We start from the raw sequence: 27,221 nt of genomic DNA on the forward strand, positions 1-27,221 counted from the left end.
TTTTAATTTTCCCTTTGTGGTCTTCGTAATACTGTAAAATAAATATCTGGTTTGTGTTGGTTTTCAAACACACAGCACCTAGAACCTTTAGACTCTGAAGGGTGGTATCATTGTGTGCTAATGAGTTGTCTTCTGGCCAACTCCAAGTGGCTTCAGGATGTGGGTGGCCACTGGAAAGATAGAGGCGGTGCGACCCCCCAACCCCAAGCTCCCAGAAGTGAAGGGGATGCTGGTTAAATTGATCACAGTGACCAGAGTTAGTAATGCCTACATAATAGTTTCCTCAGAAAGTCAAGAGGACTGGGTTCAGAGAACATCTGAGGAGCTGAGCAGCTGGAGGTTCCTGGAGGGTGGTACCCAGAGAGGGAGCTCTAACCTTCCCACCTCTCTCGTCTCTATCCATTGTAGGGACTTTATAATTGTTAATGTGCTTTCTAAGTTCTGAAATCTGCTTAAGCAAATTAATTGACTCTAAAAAGGGAGTTTAAAGAACCATAGTTTTTAGCCAGTCAGAAACAGGAGAAAATGTGGACTTGTATAGCATGACTAATAAAAACTCAGAGACTGCTATTGGGGTTCAAGCTAAAGATCAGAAAAGCAAAGCGGCCAAGCCAGTAGACAGCTCTTACCTCTGTGAAATCTTCAGACTGAAAAGAGAGCAAATTCCTGTCTCATTCTGCCTTATATGCTTCTTCAGTGCTGGGATTAAAGGTGTGCACCACCGCCCGGCCTCTGTGGCTGCTGGGGTTAAAGGTATGTGCCACCACCGCCTGGCTTGTGGGGCTGACTAGTGTGGCTAGCTTTGCACTCTGATCTTCAGGCAAGCTTTATTTACTAAAACACAAGAAAAATATCACTACAGACTTGTTATGTTCTATTATGTTCTGAAGTTCCAAGGCAGTCGTGGCCCTCAACCCGTGAGATCTGATCCTTCTTCCAGGTGAATGATACCTAACTGGATTTGAATTAGAGGATGACTAGCTAATGTCTGCTTCAGAGTTGTTTGCTTGTGAGAGGGCAGAAATTGTCTTAAGGTCGCAAAAGTCTTGTGTGTTGACTGCTGGGGGTGGTATGTTGAGTAATAAATTTTGTTCTTTCTTTTAGAAGTCTGTCTTCCAGAATATTTGAAAGTTTGTCTATTTAGAGTTTTCAGGTGTGTATTCCACCTAGAATGAATTTCTGTGGCTGTTACGGAGGTTAAGGGTCTACTGCCGTTGCTCTCCAGGGATCTGCATGGTGGCCCTAGCCCCAGGATTCCCTGAAAACACCTACATTTCCACCTCAGCCTTGCCTGGACTGGAACTTTCTTTAGGACACATGCTTCCATCTGTGTTCAGATGTCTGCCTGGTTTTGATCCTTTGCATTTCACAGTTTGCTGAGTACTGACTTCTGAATGAGTGACATAAGTAAATTCTGGAACATTATCTGACACGTAGTCAGCACTACGCATTTTTTTGCTGCAATACAGCGATAGGTAACAGTGACTTACGATCCTTGTCCTTGCTTCATCTGGATCTGCAACACTGCTATCACCCATTTTTCTTTAAGAATACATTTATAATCTTTTCATCCCTGACATTTGGTAGGACTTGCTGGTGAAGTCACTTATGCCTGGACCTTCCTTTGTGTTTAGAGTTTTATACCAGTTCAGTATGACTGTTACAAGGTGTGGCAGAGCCTGTTCTCAGCCACAGCCCAGCCTCTCCTGAGTTGATTTGGGACCATGTTACTAATAGAGGCAGCAATGTGTGAGGAACTGAGGTGTGTCCTGGCAGGATCACACACCGGAAGCAAGCGCCAGCTGCTGAGCCCCTTCAGTGGTTGTCCTAATGGACCTTGGTCTCTGCTTCACAACCCTGCTCTGGCCCAGGTGGATTTTGTGTTCAGGGCAGTGAGTGAGTTTCAAGCCTCGACTTTGAGGCTTTAGGGGGCTTTCAGCTATGTTCTGTAGCTCCTAACCCTAAGTCAGGAGTTATATAGTCAGCTGTCTATTTCTGTTCGAATTTTTGTAAGTCCTGTATGTCTATGAATTAATTTATATTGCCTTGGTTTTCAGATTATTTTTCACGTAAAACTGGTAATCTTTTATTTGTGTTTTAATAACTCCAGTATTAGAAGTTGTGCCAATAAGACCTCATTATCTGGGTAAGAGGATAGCCTCTGACCATTGGCCCTGCCTCAGACACACTCATCAAGCCAGCAAACAAGTAGGCCTGGTTTTCCCGTCTTCAGTGAGTCACCGATGGTGAACTCTGGAGCATTCTGCTGGCTGTCCTGTACGTGTATCTGCCGAACCAGCTTCCTGTCTGGTCACTCATGGCATTATATATATTTGGGTTTATTGTATCATAGGTTTTCCTGTTTTGTATTTCTTTCATTTTGTTCTATCTGCCATTACATTTTGTTTATTTTTTCTAGTGTGATTTTTTTTTTTCTGGCTCCAGGATTGTCATTTGTATTTTGTTTGTTTTGTGGGTGGTTGGTTTTTCTGGGTTTTGTTTTGTTTTGAGACATGGTCCTTACTATGTAGGCTTGGCTGGCCTAGAATGCTCACCCTTAGACCAGGCTGACCTTGAACTCACAGAGATCCTCTAGCCTCTATCTTCCGATTGCTGGGATTAAAGGTGTGCACCACCACTCCTGGCCACTTTTAGATTGTTATCTTTTCAGCACCGCTACCCTTGCTAATCAAGGAGCTGGTTAGCACTCTGGATACCTCCAAAGTACACAAGAGCTTGTGAGTAGTAGCCTTGATTATTCCCAAGTTTCTTAATGAAATATTTTTAGTTTCACAAAATACATGCATAGCTACTGTTAATCCGAAGCCTTTGCTTTACTTTATGTCAGACATTTCCTTGTGAATTTATTTATTTGTCTACTGATAGTAAATTATCACATTTCTAAAAAACCATTTTCCCCCTCTTGAGCAGCAACTTCCTTGGACTAGCATTTGAGGTTGACCTGAATTCTCCTCATCAGCTTGATGATGTGCCTGCGTTTGGAGTGCTGTATTTTGTGATGCAGTTTATGAATAATCACCTTAAGTCTGGGCCTCACATAAGGGCTGCACCAAAGTGAGACCTGGCCTTGAATATGGCAGATGGCTGGTCTGTGCCCTTTCAGTCCTGCCTAAGCTAGGAAGCAGAAAACTCCTTGGGAGAGAGTAATATGAGGCTCTTTGCTGAGCTTTGACGCAGGAAAGACTCTAGGCACCTCTGTGTTAGTGCCCAAGTATGAAGGCCCTGCTGACCAGAGGCTGTGGCAACTAGTATACACAGCATACACTCCGAGGAAACTAGAAATCCACATTTTAACACCTTTATTCATCACTTTACCAACTTGACACAATGTTAATAACAGCAAACACAATGAACAAAATGTTGATAGACACAAGCTGTTTCACTAAAGCAGTATGAGCCAGGCCATGATGATATGTCCAACAGGTGACTAGATGCCTTGCACTCTATAGCAGGGACAGGAGGGCCATCCTGACCTGACAGACATTCTGAGCAAGTGTGGTTTAGATGTCAGCATAAGTGTCTTTCTGAGTCAGAACACCCATGACATCAACATTACCCATCACACTGATAAAGTGATACACTCCATATTCCTTAACATTAATAAAATAGTGTAAAAATATATATCACATATATATATAAACTTAACTCCCTTTCTTGAAAAAAAACTTAGTACAAACTAGTAGTAGTAGCATATTATTCTTTTCAAGTTTAAGTTGTACAGGCTTCCTTTGTTGTTTGGCTTGTTTTAGTTTAAGAGGTCTAAAGGAAGAGATAATTTAAGCGTCCCAAGATGGCCACACCCCTGAACTGTGAAGTTCAGAATGGTCAGTAGTATATTGGTGAAGAAGAGCAGTTTGGCTCAGTGTTGGGAGGATATTCTGTCTATTGATGTCTTCACAGTACAGCTAAATTGTCACCCTTGCCATACTTAAAAGGTGTTGGCAGGACTTTCCCATGTGCCCATGTTGTCGCCAGGTAGTATACAAGTCTGCAGAGAGAAAGAGCGAGCCAGGCAGACAGGCAGTTTTTCCTGAAAAGGGACAGGTGGCAAATACCATAGATGTCTGTGCCGTGGCATTTGTCTCAATCCTCCCAGCCAGATCTAATGCCAAAGCAGCTACAGAACAGTATGTAGATGCATGGGTACAGTTGCGCGCCAGTAAGACTATTCATTAAAACAGGCACTGAAGCAGCCCAGGGCCTCCCGGAGTGGGAAGGTTGAATCTTAGCCCAGGGCAGGCACCGTCATCTCTGGAAGAGGCTGCAGAAAAGTGCAGCCTATTTCTTAGCTATCTCCATCCGTCGTAATGTCCCTGTGCCCCTGTGTCAGATAGGATACTGAAAGGTGTAAAAATACTCCAGTATAAATATAGATCTTTCGACAATATTTAAACATGTAATTTGAGCTTTGATTTTGGTAAAACATTTCCACTAACTAGTTGCTTATCTTATAGTATTAAATAGAAATAAATAAGTATTCTACTAGAGTCAGTGCTCGCAAGCACCCTCCTACCTGCCTACCTTCCTTCCCTGACACTTAGATACCGTTTGCATTGGTCTTTCTGTATCTTTCTCCTGAGTGTCACCTGCAACAGAACGTCTCTGTCACTCCAACCCATGTCCCTGAGTGTTGCTCCTGACAGAACCTCTCCTTATTTTCTTGCTGTCACAGCTTAAGAGAACCTGTCTGTCTCCTGGGTGTCGGCTCACAGCAGAGTATGTCTCTGTCTCCTAGGCCATCTCCTGTTGGTCCTCCTCTGAAAGAACCTGTCCCTGTCTCTTGTGTGTCTGTCACCTAATAGCACATGGCCCTGGATCTCAGTTTACATGCTATGCAGTTGTTGGGGGGTTTTTTTTTATTCACAGATAGATACTGAATTCTATTTATCCATGATTAGTAAAAGCTAATTGGTATCGCATAAAACATGCAACAGAGACAAACACCCTACCTGTGTGTTCAAATCAGAAACTGAGGAGAATGCACATCTGTTTTGTGCAGAAGAGCTGGAGTCCGATCAGTTTCTATGTCGAGAGGGTACACAGATTCCACAGACACTTTAAACTGACAATATGGAAACACTAAGTCTTCGTGATCTAATTGTTACTGCCCTTTCCTTGCTAGATGACATCATCTAGAGGGAGGGTGTATTTTCAAAGTTAAACTTAACACTGACTAAAGAAAGGTGCTAGCCGGGCGGTGGTGGCGGCGCACGCCTTTAATCCCAGTACTCGGGAGGCAGAGGCAGGCGGATCTCTGTGAATTCGAGGCCAGCCTGGTCTACAAGAGCTAGTTCCAAGACAGGCTCTAAAAAAGCTGCAGAGAAACCCTGTCTCGAAAAACCAAAAAAAAAAAAAAAAGGAAAGGTGCTGTGAAGAAACTGGGGGTAAGAAGGGACACAATGAAGACCACTTGTCTGGTGTAGTTCTGGGAGGGGCCTAGGACTGTCCTTAGGTTCTGTGCGAGGACAGTGAGGGCCAGCAAGGCAGTGACCCAGTTGTATTAGAGCAACAGCTCCCATCTCACACTGGTGGAACAGCTACCCAGACCCAAATGCATTCTGAAGTCCTTATCTTCCACTGAGGATTTCACTGGGGGTGAGGGGTGGGAGCTGAGATGGTAGTTCTGGCCTTCTGCCGCCCAGAACCTTTATGGGTTTGCCACTCTGTGCTGTTCTGTTCAGTGCCCAGCACTTGGGCGACATGGCCAGTTTATAGCGAAGCTCTTCCATGAGGCTGGACATTGGCATTGTTTCCTAGGTGCTCCTAGGCTGCACTGTTTTCTAGGTGCTCCTAGGCACACAACCGTGGTTGGCCTGGATCTTCATCTGGATATCAGTCTGGCATCTCGGCCCTTTGAGTAGGAGACTGTGTCCAGGATACACTATGGGATCAGGAAAACATCTGACCCACTGCATGGTGTAGGGACCCTCAAATTACCCTAGCCTGTCCCTCTGCCCTGACGCATATGCAGTCACCTCCTGATGGGCTTGCATGTGTTCCATTTCACTCAGCTATGTTGGTGGGAACTAGGCTGTTCATAGGCAGTAGAAAAGAACAGCCTCGGATCAAGAGACAACCAGCCTCATGGGGACTAGGGGTTCTGGAGAAGGTGTAAGAGGTGCCAGTGTCCTTTTATCTCACCAGACCAGCAAGGTCAGATTACAGAATGGAGGTGCCACTACTTGGCTTTTAATGCCAGGTACTGCAGACTCCCAGAATCTTGGGATAACACAGACTACTGGACCGTCTCCACCCTCCAGTTGTGGCTGTGTTGAGGGCCTTGTGTTTCTTGCTCAGGCAAGTAGGCAGTCTTCCCTCGTGCTGCAGTGAAGGCTTGCTCTCTAGGCCCCAGAGGAGTGAATAATGCAACTGTGTGCTGTGACCATGAGGAAGGCATCTTTGCTGTCTACTTGTGCTGTGCCAAGCCGTGTAAGATGTTCCATCCTCAACAACCACCTGCGCTGGTAGCCATGTCCTGAGACCACTGCGGGTTCTTTCTAAGAACAAGACCACATAGTTCAGCAAGTTTCATGCAAGGGTAGGGTTGTGTTAATGCAAAGGAGCAGTTGCTGTGGAACTGTAATGGTGGTAGCACATGCCATTGGGCCTGCATAAGTGGTGCCCTCACACATGGATGAGCTGAGTCATGTGTTCTCTCCTGTGGCAGAAAAAGAACCCCTGGTAGATGCTGCACGTCTTTCGGGGGAGCTAGTTCTGGTGTCCAGTGCCCTGCCTGCATTTTCACTCAAGAGAAAGGTTAGGAAACCTGAACCGAGAGGTGGCTTCATAGAGCTGAAGATACATAGTTCTGAACAAGGCACAGCATAACTTGCCTTGGCAAAGCTCCCATCTAAACCCAGTAGAACAACGGCGCAGGCCTGGTCCTGACCAAATGTCTCAGCATCCTGTGTGTCCCAAGCTGGTAATGGGACGGGACAAGGAGAAAGTCATGGCAGCTTCATGTTCTGGATCTCTCTGGATCACTCTTGAGACCAAGCACATAGTCTTATCCTTTCTCAGAACAGCAATGAAAAAACTTCCAGCTTCATGCTCCAAGTCACTTCCCTGGTCACCAGGTGCTTCCTTGTCTCTTGGCCACTCTCAGCACAAACTTGGTTGATGAGCACGTGTGTGTGTGTGTGTGTGTGTGTTGTGTGCACATATGTACTAATGTGAGCTGTTCCACATACACAGTGACCAGTCACTTCCCGTGCTCAGGAAAGAGGCCTGTTTAGGATTACTCTACGCACTTGGTTAGTTGCTTAGCTCCTACTGCCCTAGAAGTGTCTGGATAAGTCAGTGTGAGTTCTGATGTCTGCTCTGCTCATCCTTATACCTACCAACGCCTCAAACACCCCCTGTTACCTGCAGATCAAGTGGCCAGTGTGGTATGATCCTGGGAGACAGTTTGGAAATAGCAGTCCACTTCCCAGCTGTGGACAGAGCAGGTATGTTAGGAAAAGACAATGAATCGCGGCCCACACCTGGGGTCTGAGAGAGAAGTGTCAAAGCACCCAGCAGGAGGAGGCCTGGGCACTGCCCCCACCATTGCCTAGTGGAGGTGCATTTTGAGTTCTGCCCAGTAGAACATAGGAATGTAATGAAGTGCAATGGGTTTCAGTCCTGTGCCTGGCACCTGCAGCGTCCAGAACTTCGGCCTGCAAAGCTACTTGCCCCCCTGCACCTTCTGGTCATAGGTGCCTGCGTGCTTGTAGCCGGGCACATATCCTGACTCATCCACCAGGTCCACGCGGCCAGCTTTGCCCTTGCCCTTTCCCGATTGGTCAAAGCGCTCTTTGTGGGAGCCTGTGAACTTGGTTGTGTCTGTGAGCCGTGACACCGTAGGCGAGGACACAGCTTTCTGAAAGAGAACAGAAGAGGGTGTTAATACACACCGAGTGAGGGAGCTGGGTAAGAATTGCCACATTTCAGTGGGAGGTGGCAGGGGCTGTAGGAGGAGCTGGCAAGGGGTGTGAATCTGCTAGGCCACATGTCCAGACAAGGGATCACCTCTCCTGGCTCCAGGTTAGCCCCAGACTTATGGGGCTAACAAGTCTACGGGGCCATGGTTTCCCCAAAGGCAATCATGAGTGCCCGGCCCCACCCGTGCCTCGCTCCGCCCCTCACCGTGACACCAGAGATGACTGGCGCGCGCCCCTCAATGAGCCGGTGCACCTCACGCACAGCCTCCTCGCTGCTCTTATCCTTGAACCGCTTCTTGGCCAGCTCCTCCAGCGCCTCCTGGAATTGCTCGAAGGTGATGGTCCTGCAGGACTTCCCTCTGTGGGTAACAGACCTTGTGAGTCCTCTGGGACCAATCCCGCACGTATACCACCCCTTCCTGCATTTTGCAGTGATCCCTACTGGTCACCGCCAAAAGTCACCAGCAACTGCCAACAGCCTGGAAAGAATAAGGAAGCATACTTTTTAAGAACTGCCGAGTGTCAGGGCTTTTCTGTCTGTTCCACAATAGGCACTGTGGTCTCTCCTGGGTGGGAGAGCAGAGGGAAAACCAGGAAAACAGATCCCCTCATCTCTTCCAGGGACACCCTAACCTGTCCAGGAGCAGGAGGGACCTGGGTCAGAAGTGGCCCGTGGGGCCTAAGGCCATGGGTATCATAGTAGGCACGCTAGTGGGCCTGGTCAGCAGGGTGACTCGCGCTGGGGCCCTCACCCACCATGTAACACCCGGCCACCAGGGAGCATCTCAGAGAGCCTGTCATTTCACGGAATCCTCCCTGCAAAGGCTATTCAGGAAGTATTTTAAAAAGTTATGAAGTTATTTGTAGTAACTTTACTTTGAAGCATTTTCAACTTGGCATTCACCTGCACCTAATCCAAATCAGTGAAGTTTCCATGTTTTGACATATGTGAACGAGGCACAAATGTGCAAGTCCTGCATGATGTTGTGGAGTTTTAATCAAACGGCCAGGCAGGCCACTGACGCTAACTAGAGCTAAGAGCTGGCAAAATCCCAGTGGCTGACCATCAGCATAGGATCCAGAGCAGCCAAGGTGAGTTTAAGAAAACAAAAAGCAGGAGGCCTGAGACTACTCTATTCCAAGGCACCTGACAAAGCCACATGAAGGAGACAGCATGAGAGATACTAAGGTCTGAGGCGAACACATCAATGCATCTCCAGTCCAGAAACACCCACACAGCCTAACTGGAACAAGGTCAAGGAGAAAAGGACTATTAAAAAAAAAAGTCTTCAAAATAAACCAACTAGAACCCAGAGCTCACACCACACGCAGAGTGTACTCAGAGCAGGGACACAGAGTCAACTTCCTCGAGTATATCTGGTATATAACCTGAGTGACCTTAGGGTGAGCAAGGTTTTCTTAGAAATGATGCTAAGCCATCATGTTCAATAATAGAAAACGGGCTGACTGGACTTTCAGAGTATTGAAAGCCATGTTCTTTCAAATGACATTGAAGATAAATACCAGAGCTGCAAAAACAAAAATCTTGGGACATACAGATTTTAAAGGGAGCTTGTATCTGAAATATGCAAAGAGCTTAACAGTAAGAAAAGAAAATTTCAAACAGGCCAAGTATTTGAGCCAGACACCTCATTAAAGAAAACCCATTGATGGGCAACCATCACACAGGAAGTCACCTTGGGAATAGCAGAAGTAATGAGAGAAACTGAATGCTGCATGCCAATGAGGAATGACCATGAGCCAGTCTTTGTGTGTTTTGGGGGGGGGGGAGCTGCTTCAAGAGAAACGAAGATTTAAGCTCATGTTAAACCCATTTGTGAACATTACACAGATTTTCTTCAGTCATTCAAACTTGAAAACCACCCAAATGTCCTTTAGCAGTGGCCTGATACAGCATTCTGTGCACAGCATTGGGAGGACCACATCAGTGACAACACAAAGTGGACCCCTAGTGGCTGGGCTAAGGAACCAGACACGAAAATACGACTCTTTCCACACAGCCTGAATTTTTACTGGTCACAGAAGAGTCTCACACTTTGCTCTGGTCCTGAACACACAGGGCATTCTAACCAAACAACGAGGAGAGCTGAGCCAACGTCCTTAGAGAAATGCACAGAATCCCATGCTGTCGGCCACCCATACTCAGGAGATTGGGGACGCCACTGAGGCATTGCACTTGGATCCAGGATACAACACAATGGGGCCTCAGTAGATGCCTGTGCCTTCGAGGGTGGGTTCCAGTCCTTCAGTGCTCTCAGTCCCAACACAAACCAGCTACCTTTGCAATACTAGGTGATTCAGGGCACTTGACCAGTTGGCCTCACAGTCCGGTGGTGCCTGGAGCTGACAGCTTTTCCCTCTCTACTAGGACTTTAGGGGTGTGTGTTGATCTAAGGCCCCTCAGGGTTGCTCTGTTTGTCCTGAGAAGTCAAAGGCACTTTTGTCTCCTATTCCCAACCCTTCCTGGGCTGACATGAGGATGCCAGGCCTAAAGGCCAGTCTGGCAACCTGCTGCTGGGGCACACAGCCCTTTCTGGGCAGTCTCAGCACCAGGCACTACCAGCATGAGTCACTGGGGGATGGGGCAACTGGAGGGACTCTTCCATCACAGGCCACATTCAGATAGAGCTGGATGCTTGTTCCACTGGTACCAAGAATGCCTTTCTGGCCTGTGTCCCCACAAGTCTAACTGTGTTGTTGGGGAGAGTGGGTCTTGTCTTGGTGCCCAGTTCACAGACAACTCTTCCCAGGAGACCCAGGCACTTCTTGAAGCAGAATCCCCAACTAGCTCTGGGAAGACAATGTTCATTTATTCCTCACGATGTGAAAACCTCTGCAGGTTTCTCTTAAACAGTGAGCCTATATCTAGAGCTCCCAGGACTGAGGGCTCTTCCTAGGGTTTGGCCTTTCCTGCTTTGACTCCCAGCCTGTCTGAAGCTGACCTACAAGTGGGTGTCTGCTCGAATGTACTCCAGGAGCCTGGGATTGCTTCCCATGCTTTTCCCCCATATATGTAGGGAACTTGGAATCCTGGAACCTGGATAGGGGGTCAAGACCCAGCATCAGGCAGCAGAGCCCTCTGAGGAAGGCAAATATCATAAACACAACCACTCCCCACCTCAGCTTGGGACTTTCACAGAGCCCCTTGTCTGTTCATCACCTTCATGATGGGGTCCCTGTCGAGGCTTGAGTAATAATGCTTATAACTCCAGTTACACTCAAGTAACGAAACTTGTAATTGGTGAAACAGTGGAGCACACAGGACAAGACAGGGATGCCTGAGTTCTTAGTTCCTGCAGTTTATAGATAGATACCATGCAGGCAGAAAAGGTGCTTCTGAGGAGCAGAAAGATAGACCCTCTCTATACATGTGGTCTGAGTGCATTGGAAGGATCTGGAAGGGACCCCTGGGTGATGAGGACCATCTAGGCCAGGATCCTTCCTTGCAGGGATGTTTCCTCATAGGAACCCCTTCTGGGGGCTTTCTGTAGGAACAACGCAGGAGCTGACCTGAGCCTGCTGCACCACAGAGCAGCCCCGGCTGCCATGGCCTTGAGTTGCCTGTTGCTACCAGTGTCTCTGACTCTTTAGATCAAGTGTTCAAGGGAGGTGCAGAAATCTGGTCATTCTCCTCGGGCACCTTTATCAGGTCTCTCCCATGCCCACTGACTACCCATCTACCTCAAGACCCGGTCCTGGGCTCTATGCCAAAGACAATGCTGATGTTGTTGAAAGTTTGGGCCTGTCAGTTCTCTGTACCCTCAGCAGGTCACTGGACTCACGAAATCCCTTGGGAGCAGGTGATGTGCTCTCTGCCTAGATGCCAGTCAGCCACAGGGACTCTGCCTGGTTCAGGAAATCAGAGGCCAAGCAGCAACACTGCTGTGGCAATGCTCTGGGCATATTCCATGTCTATGCTTGCCCAGAGGGGGCATCTGTGACCTGCAGCATTGCCACTTCCTTCTCTTGGGAACAAATCATCTTTAAAGCCCCCTCTCACTTGTCTCTGTGTTTTCTGAGGGGCTGGAGGTTATGGGATAAACATTCTCCAGGTGACCCCAAATGAGCACCACACCTGCCCACCCCCACCCCTCATGGCTCTGACCTGGTTTGAGTAGGGATAAGTCATGAGGAGAGGTGTTCCTGAAGTTGTTCAGACAGCTTTTGGGTATTCATTCTCTTACATGCACTGGCCAGCCAACTTCCAAGGCAAGGTGGAGGAGCTAAGATGCAGGAAGCTGCCTCTCATCACAACAGATGTGTCTGATCCTTACCTGGTTACTTCAGACTCACCAGAGCAGATGACGCCTTGACCAGAAAGCCACAGGGACCACTAACTCAATGACTTTCAGACATAAAACCTCTACAAGCCCTGTCTATCTCCCAACCAGAGGTCAGAACCCCGAATCCCCCACAGGCATCTAAGGGGTCACGCTGCACTGCCATGTGTAGCCACTAGAGGGCCATGCAGAAGTAAGAATAGTCTACAGACACTGGGACACCTGAAGACTAGGGTGCCTGCTGGATCTTGCTCCATTCAAGGCCTGCAGGGTCAGGCCACTTTCCCTTAGATCACGTGACTGTTAATCTTACCCAAGACCCAGGAAGTAGAGCCTGAAGGAGGAGCTCCAGGGACATGTGTGCCATAGGTGAATGGAACTGGGTGGGTCCCACAGTCAGAAACAGAGGCTGCCTCCAGGGGTTCTCACTTGTCCAGGTCCTTGACACCTGGATTTCTGTGGTGTTTGAGTGGGTACACACAGAGCCCTGTCCTTCTGAAACTCTTGTTAGGACTCTCTTCAGGGTCCTAGGGCTTGTTCCTAGGAGTAATGGGCTGCATTAGCCTAGGTGGGTGCTATGCTGAACCTCTTCAGCAGCATACGGATGTCAGAAGAATCCCAGCAGGCCTCACTGACTAGCTCTGGCATGTAAGGAAGACCAAGTCGTTCATATATTTAGCAGTGGCTGACAAATCCTCAGGCTAAACAAATCCAGACCCTGCTTTCTACATGTAGGGACTGGCTTTGCTGCCTTCTGACCTATATCTAGACATAATGGACACCCAGCCCTGACACCCCAGCCAAGTTACTTTCTGACTCTACGTAGTATTGGCAGGAATCCGTGCATTTACTCTGGAGGGTGCCCAGCACCCAGTCCAGGCCCTGGAATGCCAAAGATTTCTGGGCTTCCTCATCTGGTAGTATGTTGGTCAAAGTAAGGAGGCAGTAGGTAAGCTCAGCCCAACCCTAGGTTCCTGCACGTTTTCTTCCACCAGCATATACAGGTACACACCAGATACTCAGAAACACAGACCCAGTAGACAGCCACACACAGATACAATCCAATCCCTAGGGCCCCCAGCCGTCCCCCAAGCTTCACCCACTAGCCTTGCTTTGGTCTCGGGTCTCCATTAACCGTATGGAGTCTGGCCATGCTGAGCCTTTTGAAGGATGGAGAGTCTAGGTTTAACAGTAGTCCACAATAAAAGTTGGTATAGAGCTTCGAGAAATTTGTTTAAAATTTAACACATAGTAACATCAAAACAAACAAGCGCTGCCATGGTGACAAGGACCTAAACAAAGACTGCAGATACCCCAGCTGGCGCCACGCCTGCAGAGCCATGGCAACCTGCCCCAAAACAGAAATAGTTGAACTTTTTTTCTCCCAAGTCCTGTCAGAGTCAGCAACTTCCTGGAGATACCTAAGCAATTTCCTCCCAGGCCCCAAACTCCCATAGGAGGCAAAGGCCTCTGCAGCTGCCATTGCTGTCCCTCAAGGGACCACAAACACCCAGCTTTCATAATACCAACAGTGCCACCACAGCCACAATTTTCCTGGAAATCTCAATCCCAGAGTTCCCCAGTCCTTCTTGTGGATCCCTCTCAGGATTCTCCCACCACCCTGGTATTCGGGATACTGTACCCCTATACTTGAGGACAACTTGAGTCTGAATCTTCTGTTCCACAAGAATAGAGTTACCCCAAGTGGGACATAGGTCATAGAGAACTTCAACAGAGTCCAGGTTCTGAGAGGGAAGAATTCAAAGATGGTTTAGGTGAAGGAATGGCAGCCTCTAAGGTCTCAAGGATCCAGGTGTGAAGGCAAAAGGAAAATCAGAGTTTCTGGGCCTCTGGTGCAGGATCCTTACCTGGGCTTCCCCAGCCACCCAACTAGACACCTGCCCCAGTGTGTGCCCATAGTGTTAGCAAACACACCTAGTGTTAGAATATACAGCACGTATAGCTTGTCTGCCTAGACTAGCATAGTCTTGGGATTCCTCTGGGCTTCTGCATGGACTTGCTCTCCAGGACCTTGACTTGTAAGGCAGGAACCTGCCAAGGTTCCCAGGCAGCCCAGAGTCTACAGAATAGCTCTCTCCTAGAGTCTGAGCATCTGAAGGTCTGCAGTCTGGGAATAAGCATTCCCTTCACATGGCTCACTCATATGAATCTAGTGCCCTCCCCACCCACATAGCAGGAAGGGCATGTGGAGCTGGAGTTCTCAGTCCTCTGACCCACATCATTCAAAGGACTCATAACCACCTATCACCACCCACTGGGAGGCTTAGAAACCCAAGTTCTAAATGGGGTGGGGAAACACATAAAGGCACACAACAGCTGGAAGGTAGCCTCCTTCAGAAGAAACTGGAGAAGCTGACTAACCTCTGGGCAGGTCACTTCTTCCTGCCTTCCAACAACACCTTCTAGAAGCGCCCTCACAGACATAAGTCTCTGGGTCTCCCTGTTCTTGGGTTAGTTCTTGATTATTCTGTACCCTGGGTTTACTGAGGACATGGTGCCATAAGGGGCCTGTCTAAGGAGAGGAGCAGGAATAGTTCACTGGCCTTACTGGCACACCCTGCATGCTCCCAGTATAGGAACAGCTTCCAGGGGTTCTAGAAAGCTCAGGGTTGGGTCTATAAGATGGGCCACCTGCTGGTGGAGAAGGAACACAGGGAGAGATAAGGTAAGGAGCTGTCCAAGTTCATTTGCCAGCTTAGACAAGGTGGTGAGGTCCATAAAACAATCAGCTTTAACTGTATGCACATGCTAGACACAGCTAACCTAGGTTTTCTAGATCTCAGTGTTACAGGACCCGTCTACTGGCCTAGCATGAGCTCTTAGCACCAGGATGAGAGAACTGGCTGTATCAGAGGCTCTAGGGCTAATCATTTTTGCAGCCTGAGTCAGTGCCCCTCACTCATGGCTGGCCAGCCTACCAAAGCACCTCTGTTTACTAGGACCCACCTGCCTGTCCCTGCCTGGAACTGTCCAGTTGAACCCATAAGGCCAGTTTCTCTGAGGAGGCTGCACATCCCCAGGTGACAGGCAGGACAGGTCATGTGACCAGAACAGTGAGCTCTACCAATCCTGGGAAAGTCCCCCACAGACAAGGCCCATGGTGGGTGTCAGTACCCAAACTCAGGGGCAGTCACTCTGGTGAAATTTAGAGGGTCTCAGGGACTATAAGCATCAAGCTCTCTGGGTCATCTATGGAGCAGCAGCAGTATGGAGGTCCTTCAAGCTGATAGACATCTTGCTGCATGCATGTGCTTGTCTATACTCTGTAAACTCCTCATGGCTCCCATCTCCAATGACTATATTGTTCTATTTAGGGACTCAGGGAAAAGAGCCATCTCCTGACGCTTTGTCTTGGGCCCTTCCCATAAAAGCAATGGAATGAATACATGATGTTCAGTAGACCCTCTTCTGTCACACAGCATTGCACACAGATGAAGCTGAGGAGAAAGAAGTGTTAAGAAACCCAAGGACCACAGTCTAGAAGTACATAGGACCCCTGGCCAAGTGCCTCCCAGATAGAGGAACTGATGCCAGTATTATTGCAATGGAACCCAGCCAGAAAAAAAAAAATATGAGTGCTTTTGCAGTGAGCATCAGGGTAAAGTGATCACATCTGAGCCACTAGCAGTAATTTTTTCCTCAAAGCCTAACCCACAATAATTGAACTTCAGGCCAAAGTAGGTCTAAGACATCACAGGAATAGGACCTGAGATGGATGGGGAAAGAGTCTAGGGGTAACTAGGGTACACATAGCATCTGCTTTCAGAGGTCAAGGCTCCATGGAGAGTCTTTTCTCCAGCTTTTCATTGGGTTTGGAAGCCACGGGGAGACAGAGCAAGAATGGACCAGCTCTGACTTCTCTTTAGAGCCCCCTAGGGTCAATGGGGGTCTGAAAGAGGGTCAGGATGCAGAGCCTCTGGGGATACATTTCTCAGGCTTTCTCAGCCTTTGAATGATTCTACAACCATTCACACCTAAGATTCTACACACACACACACACACACACACACACACACGTGTACTTTGTACAATAGGAAGTTCTCTAGGGAGCATCGGATTGAGATTTTCTTAATTTTCAGAATCTCAAACTCCTAGTTGATATCAGCATTGGGATGGGTGGAGACAGCCAGGCTCTGGCTCAGTAATCTCCACAGAGTCCCTTCCTAGGTGCTGCCAGGACCTTGATTTTCTGGCTCGGCCTTCTGTCATCTCTCTCAACCCGCATCTGGAGGAAGGCTTCATCTGGAACAGGAAGATGTCAATATCCCAAACCCCCTGGTTACCATACCCTGTATCTGGTAATCTGGCTTACTTCACCTCTTCCCAATGGGACACATGCTAAATCTCTCCACTTTACCAAGAATTCCTAAATTCCTGGCATGAGATACTTGCTGGAGTTCTCAGGAAGAGTTCATCTGCCAGGGCACCTCTTTCTTTCTCCTCCAGGCATGAGTACACAAAGTACACAACCCAGGGCAGGGAAGACTTTCTCTACCTAGAGCACACCAACAATGACCAGAAACCACAGTGATGAAGACCACATCACCCACCCAAAGCCAGAGGAGGAAGTAATGCCCTGCGAGTACCGCCCACAGAGATCAACCACAGGACCTGACAGCACACTGATGTTTGACAACACAAGGGACGAATGGCCGTTCTCTGATCCCTATCACTTTGGCTGCATGTGTCAGCATTTCTCAAGAGCAAAATTAACAGAGATGAACAAAGAGCTGAAAGAGCGTGTCATGAGCCACGACCATATCCTGGAAACTAGGCTAAACAAGCCTGGCCCCCACACTAACTTCATAGACGCAGCCAACAGTGGCTGGGTCTCTGTTCATCTGAGCAGATCCTGAGCAACAGCTCACGAACCTGGGTATTGGTTAGAGTTAATTAAGTTTTCTCAAGGCTAGAAGCCCCCACCCTGGCTACATCCAAGGCCAAACAGACTGAGGCTAGGACCATAGCCAAGGAGTTCCAAGGCACTTAGGGCCGGTGTACTCCTCAGACTGTCCCAAACACTACAGGCTCTTTACCCACTTCTTAGCTTCAAGCCTCCAGAATCTGCAAGCAAGATCCTTCACAGACTCTCACTGCTACTGATAGGAGCTGTGCTACCTAAGCCCGTATGACACTTACTTAATCTTGCTGAAGACAATGTCCACATCCGTGACAGTCACATTCTTTCCATCGATCACGTGGCAGTCCTTGCACAGTTTGGACCAGTTCTTGCCATGCATCTCCTTTCCCGTCGCTCTGGTGTCCCCGTGTACTGCAAACCGCCGGAAGGCCTCCTCCAGGGCACTGAGCTCAGGGGCTGCAGCTGCCCCCTCGTTGGCACCCTCAGACTCCAGTGACAACCTCTTGGCAGTCTTGTCCCTGGCTGGGTCTCCCGGGGACTTGGGTGGTGTCTTGTTGGCAGCTTTGGCAGGCTTAGCCTTGCTGTCAGCCATGTTGCTAGGGAAGAAGAAGAAGAAAAGGGTCATTCTGCTTCTCACAGCCCATCTGCGTTCCTGGTCCTAGCTGCAGTATGTGGTACCAGGCAACAAGATATGGCAAGAGCTGAAAAGCACCCTCTCTGGGGGTTGGGACCCCTCTGAGGTGGATGCCTAGTAGTGTTGGCCCAGCTGTAGGACCTGGCACTGACCCTGCCACCCTGACACATGCACACTCTAGGCAAAGGAGACAGGGTCTGACTCAGCAAAAATGTTTACCCCACCAGCTGCACTTCCATGGCCTCCTCCATGGGTCTCACCTGGTAACTGCCTGGAGGGATGCTTAGGGTCTATAAAATTATACCACCCTTAGGATCCAGGGCAGTGCTCATGCCATGCTTACTGTCCCTCAAATATGAGTCTTCTGAACAGAACTGAGCCATGCTTTGGGGGTGGCAAATGACCCTGGAGACACACAGTAAGGGTCTGCTCTGGGATCCTAGAACATGTGGTTGACCCTTGGGCTCAGAGGAGGGAAACCATAAAGAAGCCTGAAGTACAGTCATAGTCTTTGGTTTTTGTGGGTTGTTGACTCCCAAGACAGGCAGATATCCCTGAGGGATAAGAGAAGGTGTTTCCAGCTCTCAACAAGACTCGGGAGCACAAGGATATACAGTAATCCCAACGTGGCCACTGTTGTTCCAGCAAGGGCAGACAGATGCCATTTCCAGCTTGAGGAGCAGGGATGTTGAGCTCCCAGCTAGCGTCTCTCTGGGAACTGAATGCTTAACCGCTCAATGCAACGAGAACTCCTGGTCCCGGCACATACTCCATAGAGGGTCAGTGACGAAGCTGAAACATGCAGGCCCTGTCCAGACTGGAGATTTCAATGCCAATGTGGCCAAGGCATATCTTCACCACTAAGGGATGTGAAGTGTGGCCCCTGCTGAACTCTCAATGGTATGAGTTGCATAAACATTCAGAATAACACAGATGACAGCCAGCCACAAAGCCAGATCCCCTTCTTGCTCACCCCCTTTGAAAATGGTAATAAAAGTAGAATGGAAAAATTCAGCCTTTTTAATGAGAGCCTCTCCTTAAGGCACTCCAATTCACCCCAAAATGGAGCTTAATGGGGGGAGGCAGAACAGGGCAGATGAGGACAGCAGGATTAAATCGGAAGCTCTAGCCGAGTTGAAGCTCAGGAGTTCCTTCATCCCCACTAGACATGACTCATGGTGAATCAACTCCATGCACCTGATAGGTTATCTGAGCTTCTGTCCAGGCTTCCCAGGATACTGAAACACGAGAGGGGAGCTGCCCTTCTGAGGACTGCAGGACACTAAGGGCAAGCAACGGATTCAAACCAAGCAAAGGAACTGCTGTGAGCAAACCAGCAGCAGGGTAAAGGCACATTAGGACAGTGAGGGCATGTGTCTCACACTGATGCGGCCCGTCCTCATCAGACCGGTGCCAACTGTGTTCTGTCTAGGTTCCTACAGCACACTGGCCCCGCGAGATAGTGAACAGGTCCCAGGGCAGGGGATGGCCCTCACTTGCAACCCAACCACTGTTGATCTGCTGTGGGATAAAGGCTTCTGGGTAGGACTCCTCCCTAGGGATTGCAGAGGGAGCTCAGAGAGCTTATGAATTGCTGTGACACTCTAGGAAGATGAGTGATCATCATTCAGGAGTCAGGGCAGCAGCTCAGGCGGAAAGATACCTGCACAAATCAATAGGAGACTGGAGTAACATCCAAGTTGCTTCTCGTCTGGAAAGCAGAACTTGCCTAAACTCAGCCCTGGGATAAGTCAGCCTGGAGTGTTTTTGGACCGTGTGGCAGAGCAGCTGACAGCCATGGCTTCACCGAGCAGCTGACAGCATGGCCACACTATTTTAAAGCCCCGGTGCCAAGATTTTCCAGCAGTATCAACCCAGCATGAGTTACCACCACTACGTAGCAACCACAAGGCACCAGCAATACATGTGCACAAAGGATAAGCTGAAACAGGAGTCGAGACCCTTCCCTGGCTGGTGCTCAGGATGCACCTTGGGGGATGCAATTAGGCCTCCAAACTCTGCTTCCATCTTTGCTTTGTTTTACCCTGAACATGTATCACCTGCATAGCATAGCACAAAGGGTTTTTAAAAGTAAAAGTAACAGTGGGTTAGGTCCTAAATGTGGCTATCCAAAGACAAATAGACTATTCTTAGGGCTGCTGCGCTATCAGAGTGGAGTGTAAGGACACAGGGCTCTTATCCACGGGCCGTCTTTCTAGTGTGACCTGCTCCATTAGCTCACGATGGCAGCAGTGAGAGAAAATCGAATCTGAAGAGAATTGGGGCCTCACCCAAGGTATCCTGGAATATGGAGACTTATAGGATTAATTCTCCCCTACAATTCCCTAGTGTTGTAGGATGCCCGGCTGCAGTGTTTCCCCACCTCCATTCAAAGACTCTGGCCTTCTGGTTTTCCTGCCCCACAGCATCTAAGGAAAACTTAAAATTTAAAGAGACCTTAGTGTGTCCCAGCATGTCCCTACAATTTCCATCAGGAAGTTAGGCCATTTAGAAGAGGCTCCAGGAAGGCACCAACTGTGGTGGTAAAGCAACAAGCTCTCAGGTATACTCTGCACTTCCAAGGTATGAGTCCTATATCTTGAGTATGTATCCAGAGGCTATGCCTTGTAACCCTTTCCTGATAGCCTATGATTCATTGTCTCTCAGCCAGGAGGGATATACCCCAAACTTCATCCTAACCCTTTCCTGATAGCCTATAATTCATTGTCTCTCAACCAGGAAGGATATAACCCAAACTTCATCCTACCCCAAACTTGCACCCCTTCCTGGACCAGTCTCCGTCAACAGGGATTGCCTGGGGAGCCAAGAAAGTAGGTGTGGTGGAGGAGAACAGAGGCACCAGCTGGTGACCCAGCAATGACGGCTTATGTTCCTTAAGGGGTCAGGAAGACAAGAGATGGTAACTTATCCACCGCAGCACAGAGTGTAGGGACAGACTATGTTACCAGATTTGCATCTTCAGACCAGGCCTGAGGAGGGCAGGGGAGGCCAACTAGAGGTAGAATTACAGATCTTCAGTGGGAGGGAACATGGGCAGATGCCAGAGACAGGATTTTCTGCAAACCCTGAGGACCCTTTAACTCAAGCAGGGTTTCTTGCATCCCATGTATGCAAGGCTTCCTTGCCAAGGAAGCCCACAGGAAATCAACTGGACCCCATTTTTCAGAATGAAAAACTTGTACACGTGTACCTCACTATCAAAAAAGAAAGAAAAACCTAAAGGTGACAAAGGAGAGACTTTGTCACCAAGAATCAACTGCTACATACTTCAGGGCACAGCCCCATGACAGGAGAAATGGGAATGAGGGGATCAGAAAATTGACTGTAAGATTCCTACAACCAGGACAAGGTGCCATGAGCAAAGAAGGTATCCGTGAACATGATGAGTGTCTATGAATAAGGCACACACCACTCAATCCCTGACCACCAGATGAGCTGTTCTCAGTCCTACAGGCCTCATCAGCAAAAGTGAGGCCAGGGACAGCCAATTAGAAAGACAAGAGAAGTCTGTCTGAGATGAGAAGAAATGGACAGTATCCACTTGGGACTCACTTCCTCCCCGTCACTACATCCCACCAAGGCTTGAGTCCTGTGGGACCCCATGTTAGAGAACAGAGTGAGGCTGACCGTGTGGGATCTGGACACATCCAACCAGCCCTAGAGAGTGTCTGAGGATGGGACACAAGCAGCCTTCCCTGTACAAGCTCTGTACTTTAGAGTGTACTTATACACAACACATCCTTTGATAATTGTTTGTTTCATTAATAATACAGCCATACACCCTGCTCCTCGTTGGGATACTCCATGTGAGTGGCCTCTTATATCAGTGGAGACTGCCATCCCGTGCAAAGTGAACTCCCACAAAGTGGGCATTTTCTGAATGTGAATCTCCTACAGGCACAGAGAGGCAATACCAGAAGCCCAATCTATCAGGAGACCCAGCCAGGCCCCTTGTCACCCGTGCCATATCTACACAGTTCACCCAGAGTATGACTAGGGCTGACCGGGATGGTACGGTCTCAAAACAGTCACTAGGACTGGAGTCCCAAGGCCAGGCTGCTGCCTACAGGGTGACTTGAGAACCAAATTCTCACTGTTTCTAGGTCAAACAGAACACAATTCTCCTGGGTGTTATAGGGAGAGGGGAGCCCAGTATCCATGTCCTCTCATATCCTATATTCCAGGCCTGAGCTGGACTACATGTCCCAGAAAACCCCATACTTAAGCTAGGAGAGGGGAATCCTGGGCAAGGAGACTAGGAAGCCAAGGAAGGTAGGAAACTGAGGAAAGTCCTAGACCCCTCTACCCACCCATGTCCTTCTTTGTATTCACCATCGAATGCAACAGAAATGGATTCAGAACTCCACAAAGCCACTGGGTGCTCTGCCCAGCTGCCCAGCGTCCCTACCTTCCTGCAATTCACAGGCCTTCCTTAATGTATCCTGACTGCCCCTCGGTAGGGAATTCAAGAATACAGCCCACTTTCAGGAGTGACCATTAGAACGTCTGGTTTACAGTTCTAGAATAAAAGAATGAGGACAGACACCATTAAAGGTGGTGGGGGTCACAGAAATACCTTCTAAAAATAACGAATGCAGCAAGCCCCTGTCACTAAGCGGAAGCCTAAGACTCAGCATGTAGGAGAACCATGAGACATTCTGGACATCCTGGAGTGTTAGTGACTCCTTAAGGCTGTCCCCACTATCCAGCCAGAGCTCTTGATGGCTATAGAAATGTGAGTAGAGAGTAAGAGAGTGGTAGCTCCTACATATCTAGCATTTAGTATGAACTCCAGGCTCTAGATAGCTGTCTAAGGCCAGGAGAGAGTACTGAAATCAAATCCCACCATGCATTCTCTGATCAAACACCAATTCTAAACCAGCCTCCAAAATATTTCCAAGACAGCATTCTACATGAATCCAGATGGATAAAATTCAAGATCAAGATGTGTGTTCATTGCGGGTCCATGTTCTGGGATTGAGCTACATGATCACTCCTTCAAGTGCCCATCTCTCACAGTGACATGCCAGAGTCTGCCACCATGCTCCCTTTAGACGCTCCATGGGCGGGTCCTGAAGATGCTAACGAACCTGTAAACGACTGGTTCCTAACTCAGCATCAACATGGCTTCATGAACACCAAGTGTACATGAGCACTAACAAGTTGTACACCACACATCTCAGCATTGTCTTTGGATAGTGAGAGAGGGCTGTGTAGACTGGCCAGTGGGTGAAGCTGACCTGGAGCCAGGCAGCTACCTAACGGGATGACCAGTAGCCCCTCAAAACATGTATCTTCACCCTAACGCCAAGACTTCTGTATGGGACCGGGTTTGGAAATAGGATTTTGACATGAAGTCAACCTAGATTATCCACAGTTGGGAGGTAAATTGTATGCCAATTACCCCATGTAAGACAGAAACCGGACAGTGCCGTGTCTGCATGTATCCCTCCAAAAGTACAAGACCTTTGGAGAAGGGATTAAATCAGGTTCCTGGTCTCTCATGAATGGAGTAAGACCTCTCAAGAGGGCTGTAAGGCACTGGCTAAGGCTTTTCTACCATGTGATGACAAAGGGCTTGACCTCTCCCTCTGGAGTATGCTCCAAGAAGGCACTATCTTGGAAGAAGCCACTCTTATCAAACCGTGACCCTGAAGCGCCTTGCTTCTGGACTTCAGTCCCCAGATTGATGAGAAATACATTTCTGTTCTGTATAAATTCTCCATCCTTGGTATTTTGTTAGAGTAGCATAAGTAGAATTGAGAGAGAGAGAGAGAGAGAGAGAGAGAGAGAGAGAGAGAGAGAGAGAGAGAGAGAGAGAGAGTTACAGGAAGATCTCCAGACTGTCAGAGTGTCAAGGCATAAGCTCAGAAATGGCTGAGTAACCTGAAGCTGAGGGGCAGGAACACTGAACTTCTGGCATGCAGAACTGCAGAAGAATGGGTTTGTGTCATGTCATGTCACTCAGTGTCACTGTCATCTCATAGCTTCTAAGCTCTGACCAGAAGAGGAAGCAAGACTCTAAGACAGAGCCACTTAAGCAGAGGCCCCACGGAGGCAGAGGGTCAGATGGGGCTAGAACAAGAGGCCCTGGGAAGTCAGTCCAAGTAGGCTGAATTTTGCATGGAACTACCTATGGCACTGTCTTCTGTGACATCCATCTCACTTCCAGGTGTTATGTGCTGGAGCAGAGAAAGGGGAACACAGACAGGTAAACAAAGATGTAGAATAAGCACATGTCACATCCACAGGGAACTTGAGGAAGCTAAGCTCCTGTGTCCATCTACTACTGTCCAGAGCCAGATACTCTTGGGTAGGGAAGACTTGACACAGAACATACAGAACACACTCCCAAAAGGAAAAAAATAGATTCTAAATAGCACCAGACTAGAGTCAAGGACTTCTGCTTATCAACGGGTATTAAGAGACTAAAAGGGCAAAGCTCAAATAAGGAAAGATTCTTGTTCTATACAACAAACATTGAGTTGTCCAATATATAAAAAAGCCTCTATAGTCAATTAGATAAAAAGGCGATTACTAAACAGAACAAGACAGTCCAGGGGAGAGCCAGAGAACACAAGAAATGCCAAGCTTCGTTAATATAATCAGGAAAGTGCAGACACGACCCCAAACCAGAAACCGGGCACACCTTGCAAGGTGGGAATATTTAAGACTGACCTAGGCAGCTGTTGGTGGGATGTGGAACACAGAGCACCACATGTGGAAGGTAGCTGGTGGGACACCCTGTAAAGCAGCACCCCCAGCTCACTAAATCTGAAGGGGCACATAATCTGAAGCCCAACCACTTCAGTTCTTCAGGAGCCTTTCAGTTTGTAGAAGAGTCCAAGGCATCTGTATCCTTGATCTCCCAAGAGGGAAGCAACCAAAGACAGCTGACAGAAGAGGTTCACAGAGCAGGAAACTAGAGCCATGGGTGAATCTGCTTAGGTGAACACTAGTTAAAAGAAGACAGCTCAATAGAACCGTAGCTATATGATTCCATATGTGTAAAGGTCAAAAAACACAGGCAGGAGCTAAGATAGCGCGCAGGGATATATGTTCATGAGGTGAAACTAATAAGACCCTTCCACTCCCACATGTTCTACCACGGGGCAAAGGGCAATGGGAATGGCTGCCAGGAGGAAACTGAAATTACAGCACAGAAGCAGGGTCCCTATGGGAGGGACCTTGAGGGGGCAGCCATCTGGCAGAGCTCACTAAGCCTGGCAGGTGGGAGAGGAGCTTGAGATACGATTCATGAACTGAAAGACTAAAGAAAGCCTTACACTTGGACATCTAGACAGGACACCACAGCTCACAGCTGTGAACTACATCACTGTACAGCTAAGAGAGATAATGGACCCAAATGGTTTCGTTCATCATCAGGAAGTTGCATTCTGTCCATGTACTTTACCCTGATAACAGTAAGCCATCTGTGGGTCACAGAAACCGTATCCTCTGGGACCCAAGCAGGGTCATTTCTGGGACTGGCACAGGACATCAGGAGGAGGCTTCCCCAGTGCTGCAGAGGGAAGATGGGGCATAGAGCTGAAGGCGCTATGGGATGATACTGTAGGTCCTCCGTGGGGCTGCCCTAGGTGGGGAATGCCCTAAGTACGGTGATGGCATTGATAAAGGATGTCATAAGGAGATTCCCGTCGGTCATGGATGTGGCCAAGGGTGGTGGCTGACGTGGGTGAGGTTGCTTTGATTGGGAGGTGTTGTAGGTAGCGGGATGCTGTGGACAAGGGAAGTCCTGGCCATAAGCAGAGGATGCTAAGGTTGAAACACTGTGACTCTTCTCTGTGAGGAAGCCGGTCTTACCAGCAGTGGTTGGGGCTGGCCACCATGTCTGAACCCAGCCCGTGGCTGAGCAGCTCCAACCTTTCCTTGCAGTAAGAAGTGGGAAGCTCCATTCTCCTACATGGATGGGCACAGCCTTGCTGGGTGAGTGGGGAGGGCTGGACAAGGCTGCAAGGTCCCCTTCCCTGGCAGAACTGAAATCACACCTCCTACAGGCTCCTCCTTCAGTTGTGCGCTATAAATAGGCCAGCAGGCACTGCTGAAGAAGCCAGTTTTCATCCTCTGTGGAACCCAGCAGAGCTGTTCTCAGGGCCCAGAAATTTCCAGAAAAATTTGGAGATTTCTCACAAGCCTCCACCCCCTCATGGGTGATTTCAATTTTCTTAAATGAAAATTTCTAATGTTTATAAAAACTTCCAAAACCTCAGGTGATAGTTAAAATAGCTATATGCCACAACCTCAAGGAATGGAAAAGGTGGACCCAAGGATCAAGCTGCGCGCGTTACCCTCACTTTGCCATCGGTAAAGACAAAGATTTTCAATGCGCCACTTGAATTAGGGCACCTTTCCTAAGGGTGGGTCCCTGTTGCAATCACGAGCTTTTCTGAATAGAGGAGTCCTTTAGAGACACTAAGCTCAGATTGTGCCCCTCCCCCTCGCCAGTCCTCAGGGGTCACGTGGATGGGAGAGGGGCTGGCACGCGAGCACAAACAGCAGCCCGCCGCCAGAGAACCCAGCTGAAAGCTAATCAAGCTGCCCCCCTCCAACCCCCCACCCCATTGCTCCAGTCCTGTAGAGCTCACACCGCCTATGCAGGCCACCTACTCGGCCAAGAGAGGCCAGATAGACAAATGGGCGCTGGGCCAAACGCCATCATAAACCCAGGACACGCACAGGACCCGATTACCAGGACAGCAGAGCCTGTCCAACCCTGTGCCACAAAGGGGCACTCGTCTTCCTCACCTCGTTCAAGGCCTCGTTTACATAACCGAAACCGCCGAGGAAGGCTCGGATCCTCCCTCTCCCGCACGTAAACATGGATGTTCAAGATGCGACCCTGACAGAACCCTCGCCATCTCGACTGAGACATTACAGGTTCGCAAGGAGGGTGGAGGAGCGAATGGGTTCTGTCACCTGCAGGACGTAACGCGGGCTCAGGATTCGAGACCCGTGAACGCCCAGGCAGCTCCTGCTCCCAGATGCGCGGATCAGGGCAGTGGCTTCTCTTTACACCGTTCCCCACCAGGTTCCACGGGCAGCGACCCGAGGCCCGGCGAGGCCTAGCACCTGGGTCTGGTGGGGAACCGTGGGGTGCTTTCAGTCCACCGTATTAAGTGGCTACGCAATGCGCTTGGCTCAGTGTACACGCATACCCATTCTTGACACCACTGCTCCGAGGTCTCCAGGAACCATCGCTCCAGCAGTGGGAGCTGATCGCGCCGCTGCGGAGAGTGGCAGGTGACCAGCCTCACAGACCGGAGGCGCCCTGAGCCTAGGGACCCGGACCCGAGCCTCGGACCACGGACAGCGCCCAGCGCTAGCTTACCTCTAGGACGAGTCCACTGGTGCGCCTCCGCGACTAGACTTGCGCCCGGGGCGCTGAGCTCTCCGAGCCGCCCGCCCGGGCCCCGCCCTCC

The 27,221-nt window shown here is 49.0% G+C and overlaps 1 protein-coding gene across 2 annotated transcripts; it reads right to left on the minus strand.

Moving 5' to 3' along the window:
* Positions 1 to 3,303: 3,303 nt before the first annotated feature.
* LOC119809545 (tubulin polymerization promoting protein) lies at positions 3,304 to 27,221 on the minus strand. Of its 2 annotated transcripts, none has more exons than XM_038322424.1 (4): positions 27,131 to 27,221; positions 17,405 to 17,722; positions 8,149 to 8,302; positions 3,304 to 7,882 (listed from the first exon to the last, which is right to left on the minus strand). In XM_038322424.1, exons 2-4 carry the CDS (start codon positions 17,716 to 17,718, stop codon positions 7,688 to 7,690), a joined length of 663 nt encoding a protein of 220 aa, XP_038178352.1. In that variant the 5' UTR covers positions 17,719 to 17,722; positions 27,131 to 27,221; the 3' UTR covers positions 3,304 to 7,687. The 2 variants fall into 2 exon arrangements, with proteins under 2 accessions (XP_038178352.1, XP_038178353.1); XM_038322425.1 differs by lacking the exon at positions 27,131 to 27,221 and adding an exon at positions 26,548 to 26,672.

The sequence above is a fragment of the Arvicola amphibius genome, chromosome 3 (assembly GCF_903992535.2).
Source record: "Arvicola amphibius chromosome 3, mArvAmp1.2, whole genome shotgun sequence".
Taxonomy (NCBI): Eukaryota; Metazoa; Chordata; class Mammalia; order Rodentia; family Cricetidae; genus Arvicola; species Arvicola amphibius.